A 5,948-nucleotide genomic window follows, 5' to 3' on the forward strand; every position below is an offset into this window, starting at 1 on the left:
GTCGCCATCATCACCCTTCATCCTTCACTTTCTTAGAGCTACCACTACTCTTTGGACCCTTGGTTCTATTCTGAGCTCGTATGCTTGGCATAAAATCATCACCTTCTTCGCTTACTTTCTTTTAGCTTTCGCCACCCGTCGATGATGTAGCACGCTGTCGTATCCCCCCCCCCAAGTTGAAGATATCTATGTGTTAATAATTATTAACTGATTCTTTAAAACACACATCTCACTTGATAGTCCCCTGCATTCTTGCGGCATTGCACAAAAACAAATGAAATATCATTTGAGTAAACCCATAGGAGTTTTGGCCAGACATGGCTGAAAAAGCTAAGAAAAGATGTATTTCGTCTGTCCTAAAATAAATGATTTAACTTTACACTAATTTTATACTAAAATTAATACAAAGTTAAGTCACTTAATTCAGAACTAAGGGAATAGAAGACAACATGCAAAAGGGGAAGGGGTTGTTTGGTAGGACGAGGGTATGTGTTTGGCGGGAAAGAGTTGGTGGAGAAATTAAGCGGAAACTGTCATTTCGACAAGGACGGGAAAATGAAGGTGCAATCAGTTAAGGGGAAAAAAGAACACTTCGTTCACGCCATAAACGAAGAGGTCATTTTATCCAGACATGTAACTTCGTCCAACTATTTATATGAAAATATAAGGCTCACAAAAATCTGCGGGTTGGTTGTGAACAAAAAGTTCTCTTCACCCTACAGGTGCATATCTTCAGCCCTCTATAGCACGAGGAGGCATTTCAACGAAGGGAAGAACAAAGAGTGCTAAGCGAGGTCGATGATGTCGTAAATAAATTTAAAATATCCGAATTCGGTTATAGTCAGAATTTGTTAAAAAAACAATATTTTAGAATAATTCAGTAACTTCTACAGCTCACGTCCATAGTAATCACAGAGCCAGGTGCCAAACCAGTGCATGACTCGTTCTTACGTTCGAGAAGCCAATGGCACGATGTGCGGGCAAACAGGAGAGGGTCGTGATTTTCTTTACCCAAACACACGGCAGAGTATTTTATACCGTCGCAATTTTGATCCTTGGGCAGCGTCCCGCCCCTTCTTTCACTCTTGTTAGATCGACTTCGCACCAACGTGACACGTTTCTTCTTTACCCCGTACAGGCATCGACCGGGTCCGGCGGGCAAACCGTGCTGCTAGTCGGAGCGCAACTTGGAAAAGCAAACCACATCTGACCGTGACGGCGACCGGAGTGGAGGAAGGAACCACACGAGAACGCGACACGCCCTGCACGAGTCAAGAGTCAAAGCACCGGCTGGAGAAAGATGCCCCGGAACCCGACGAGCGGAGGCAGGCGGCCGCAACCGCACCCACACTTGACCACGAGTCCGCCGCTCACGACAACGGCCGCCGGAGCAGCTCAACACCATCGTCCTCCTCCCGCGTATTTCACCTCCGAGCTGCCACTCGCGAGCCACCACCACCACCAACCCCGTCCATTCCACTTCCGGTCCGCAGCACAAGCCATGGCGCCCCTGACGCGACGGCGGCGGCTGCTGGCCACGCTGCTCTGCCTGTGCGCGCTCCCCGCCCCGGCGCGGTCCCAGAACGCGAGCGCCACGCCGGCGCCGGCCAGCGTGGAGGGTTTCAACTGCTCCGCCAACGGCACCTACCCGTGCCAGGCCTACGCGCTGTACCGGGCGGGCCTCGCGGGGGTGCCGCCCGACCTCTCGGCGGCGGGCGACCTCTTCGGCGTCAGCCGCTTCATGCTCGCGCACGCCAACAACCTGTCCACCTCGGCCGCGCCGGCCGCGGGGCAGCCGCTGCTCGTGCCGCTCCAGTGCGGCTGCCCCTCCGGATCGCCCAACGCCTACGCGCCCACGCAGTACCAGATCAGCTCCGGCGACACCTTCTGGATCGTCTCCGTCACCAAGCTGCAGAACCTCACGCAGTACCAGGCCGTGGAGCGCGTCAACCCCACAGTGGTGCCAACCAAGCTCGAGGTCGGCGACATGGTCACGTTCCCCATCTTCTGCCAGTGCCCCACCGCCGCCCAGAACGCCACCGCGCTCGTCACCTACGTCATGCAACAGGGCGACACCTACGCCTCCATCGCCGCCGCCTTCGCCGTCGACGCCCAGTCCCTCGTCTCCCTCAACGGGCCCGAGCAGGGCACGCAGCTCTTCTCCGAGATACTAGTGCCGCTCCGTCGGCAGGTGCCAAAGTGGCTGCCGCCAATCGTGACCCGCAACGACGCGTCGGCCACGCCGCCGTCGCCTTCCCCGCCACCTACCACCACGCCCGGCCCGAGCGACGTGGCCGACAACCGAGACGGGGTGGTCACCGGGCTGGCCGTTGGGCTGGGCGTGGTCGGCGGGCTTTGGCTGCTGCAGCTGCTGCTGCTGGGCTGCCTGTGGAGGCGGCTCAAGGCGAAGGGGCGGCGAGGGGACGCGGTCGCGAGCGGCGAGGGCGGCGAGGGTGGCAGGTCCGCCAAGACCGCGTCCGCCTCCGGCGGCGTCGGAGGGGAGAGATTCCTGGTGACTGACATATCCGAGTGGCTGGACAAGTACAGGGTGTTCAAGGTCGAGGAGCTGGAGCGCGGCACAGACGGTTTCGACGACGCGCACCTCATCCAGGGCAGCGTGTACAAGGCCAACATCGGCGGCGAGGTCTTCGCCGTGAAGAAGATGAAGTGGGATGCCTGCGAGGAGCTCAAGATCCTGCAAAAGGTACTCCCATTTCCTCCCAAAACTGAATTACATTTCGTGGGAACTCACACTGAACACTTTTTTTCAAGTTAAACAAAGAAATCGATGATCGCCACTCAGATTGTTCAGGCTCATCCACCACAAATATACAAATCACTGATGGGCACATAACAATTCTATAACACGCTAGTGCTTGTAGATTAACTAAACAAAAGACGGCACGCACTTCTGTTCATTACTTAGTGAAAAAACACAGAAGTTTGTTAATTGGACAAGCAGACGACGAAGAAGTAGTGCAGTATTTTATACTCGCGTTTCGGAGTGTAATGACGCTATCTGACAAACTGCTTCTTTTCGTTTGTGTACAAATACAAACGCATCTTAAATTTTTAAGCGGGTCAATTGAACCGTACCTGCAATAACGATATTAGTGGAGACTAGAAATAATTTTTTGGACCTGTCACTATGAAGTGCCGTCAGATTCATCGAGCTGGTTCTGCACGGCCCACCGTTGGGTTGGCACTTGGCAGTGCTGCCAAGCCAATGTACTTGGACAGGAAATAATTCCAAGGAGATACGTCCATAAATCCTCGTCATTTCTTTATTAGAATGGTCTATTTATCATTAGTTGTGTGTCTACTTCCAACGATCCGATTTCTGGACCATAGAATGAAGATCCAAAGACTCATATTTGCCCTGAACATTCTACGCTTGCTACAATTTCACTCATCTTTGGACTCATCGATGCCTAGTCAATCAGCCACCCGATGCCGCACGCAAAAATTGGTATGAAGCTCCATAGCTGCATAAGAGCATCTCTAGTGGATGGTGTATATTTGAATGTGTATATCTTCATATACACGTCCATATACACGGCGTGAAAATTATACACGTCTAGTTTTTCAGTGAACGTGTAAATTAGGACGTGTATATTCCCCTCATTCTTTCCCCCTCTGCAAGATAAGAGATTCAGTAGTGCACACAGGTTCAAACAAGACAGGGGAGCTTCGCCGCATTGCAGCCGTCTCCCTCGTCGCCGGCAGCCTTCCCCGTGGCATCCAAGATGTCCATGGACTCGAGGGTGCCTCCCTCGTTCCATTCCCATCGCTAGGGTGACCGGTGGGCCACCACAGCGACGGCCCCAACCTCGTCTCCGACGAGTACCCGAAGCCCTGCAGCAGGAGGAGGAGCCCCCGTGCTCCAGCCAGCAGGAGGAGATCCGGCCGAACTGGGGGTGAGAACGGCGCGGCCGGGCCGCAGGCGGGACGACCAGACGTCCGGGCACAGGGAGGAGGAGGCGGCGGTGGACCGGCGGGCGGCCTCATATAGAAGGGAAGTACTTCATATATTCAGTTTTGCAAGATAGACCCCGCCCCATAACCTAAGCCTAGATCTACCATCACCGCCTCGGTCCGCGCATTCATGATTCCAGTGCTAGATAGACCCCGGTGACTATGTACAATGTAGTCCAATATGAACCCGAGCACACACGTTCCGCCCTGGACCCACAAATTCCTGATTCAGCTTACTCACATGAGTCTTCGCATGTTGATCACGTATGTGATTGATTTTTTTTTTTAAGAAAGGCTGCTTTGGGCCTTTGGCACAAGCTGACACGTACGACGGGTGCATTGACTAGCTGTCTAGCTCAATAACTTTGATCACATCTGCAAGACTGCATCACCAAGCTCAAGCTCCAACCACCCAAGAAAGTAACGAGCAAGTCAAGCATTCTACTTGCGTGATAGGGACCCAAGCGCGGAAGAAAACAACGAGCAATCACACTACGCGCAAGCTTGCACTAATGTTTAATCTGCTCACTGCCATGTACGGAGTACGTAGTAGGAGTACAACAAATATACACACATACAGTACTACAACGGACCGTATATACTCGTACTTGCGTTTAAGCGTACGTACAAGTTTATTTGACATGATGAAATTTGAATGTCCTACAGGTGAACCATAGCAACCTGGTGAAGCTGGAGGGGTTCTGCATCAACACGGCGACGGGCGACTGCTTCCTGGTGTACGAGTACGTGGAGAACGGGTCCCTGGACCTGTGCCTGCTGGACCGCGGCCGGGCGCGGCGGCTGGACTGGCGCACGCGCCTCCACATCGCGCTCGACCTCGCCCACGGCCTCCAGTACATCCACGAGCACACCTGGCCGCGCGTGGTGCACAAGGACGTCAAGAGCAGCAACGTCCTCCTCGACGCCCGCATGCGCGCCAAGATCGCCAACTTCGGCCTCGCCAAGACCGGCCACAACGCGGTCACCACCCACATCGTGGGCACGCAGGGATACATCGCGCCCGAGTACCTCGTCGACGGCCTGGTCACCACCAAGATGGACGTGTTCGCCTACGGCGTCGTCCTGCTCGAGCTCGTGTCCGGCCGCGAGGCCGCCGGCGACGGCGGCGACCTGCTGCTGGCCGACGCGGAGGAGAGGGTGTTCCGCGGCCGGGAGGACAGGCTGGAGGCGCGCGCCGCCGCGTGGATGGACCCCGTGCTCGCCGAGCAGACCTGCCCGCCGGGGAGCGTGGCCACCGTGATGGGCGTGGCCAGGGCGTGCCTGCAGCGGGACCCGTCCAAGCGGCCGAGCATGGTGGACGTGGCCTACACCCTGTCCAGGGCGGACGAGTACTTCGCGGACTATTCCGGCGAGAGCGTGTCCGTGGATGGCAGCGGCGAGATCGCCGCGCGCTGAGTCGCTTACTTGTTTGTAATGTTTTGTACGTAGTTATATATAATCGGTCAGCACGAGACGATATAGCTAGCTGGTGGTGAGCATTTTAGTGTATAATAGGAGTAGCTATATAATAACGGGATTGCTAAAACTCAGCTGGCTGAGATTTAGTTTGGCCTCAATCACCTTTTTTTTATCACTTGGTTCGATACCATTGTGCTGCGACCTGTGCGTTGCACCCACGCTAGCGATTTGTTAGGTTTTTTTTTTTGAGAAACTCGTCCACAGGATGTGGGCCTTTTCTTTTTTTTGACAGCCCATGTGATGCATCAGTTTTTGAGAAATTTCTTATTATGAATCTGGGCTTTTCGTTTGGCGGCAGCAGTTTGCATTCTTCCTGTAGTGCTGTTTTTCAGTTATTCACTTTTTTTGTCGAGTTTTTCTCACTGGCTGAACGTGCGCACTTTTCTGTTATTGCTTCATATTCCTTTTTTATAAGAGTTCTAATGGTGCGTAAACCTTCAGCTCATATATGAGACAGCCTTTAATATCAGTAGTTTAACATTTGAGAATTTACT

The 5,948-nt window shown here is 53.8% G+C and overlaps 1 protein-coding gene across 1 annotated transcript; it reads left to right on the plus strand.

Annotated features, from left to right (window-relative positions):
* Nucleotides 1–850: 850 nt before the first annotated feature.
* Nucleotides 851–5,552, plus strand: LOC123404257 (serine/threonine receptor-like kinase NFP). The gene is made up of 2 exons (XM_045098176.1): nt 851–2,704; nt 4,642–5,552. The coding sequence occupies exons 1-2, from the start codon at nt 1,301–1,303 to the stop codon at nt 5,389–5,391; spliced, it is 2,154 nt and encodes a 717-aa protein (XP_044954111.1). The 5' UTR covers nt 851–1,300; the 3' UTR covers nt 5,392–5,552.
* The last annotated feature ends 396 nt before the right edge of the window (nt 5,553–5,948 follow it).

Source organism: Hordeum vulgare, chromosome 6H (assembly GCF_904849725.1).
Source record: "Hordeum vulgare subsp. vulgare chromosome 6H, MorexV3_pseudomolecules_assembly, whole genome shotgun sequence".
Lineage (NCBI taxonomy): Eukaryota > Viridiplantae > Streptophyta > Magnoliopsida > Poales > Poaceae > Hordeum > Hordeum vulgare.

What these genes read in the sequence shown, in the direction of transcription:
- LOC123404257 (XM_045098176.1), top strand. Translation starts at nt 1,301, where the DNA reads ATGCCCCGGAACCCGACGAGCGGAGGCAGGCGGCCGCAACCGCACCCA. An exon ending in AGCTCAAGATCCTGCAAAAG is followed by an intron (nt 2,705 to 4,641) that starts GTACTCCCATTT and finishes AATGTCCTACAG; the next exon opens with GTGAACCATAGCAACCTGGT.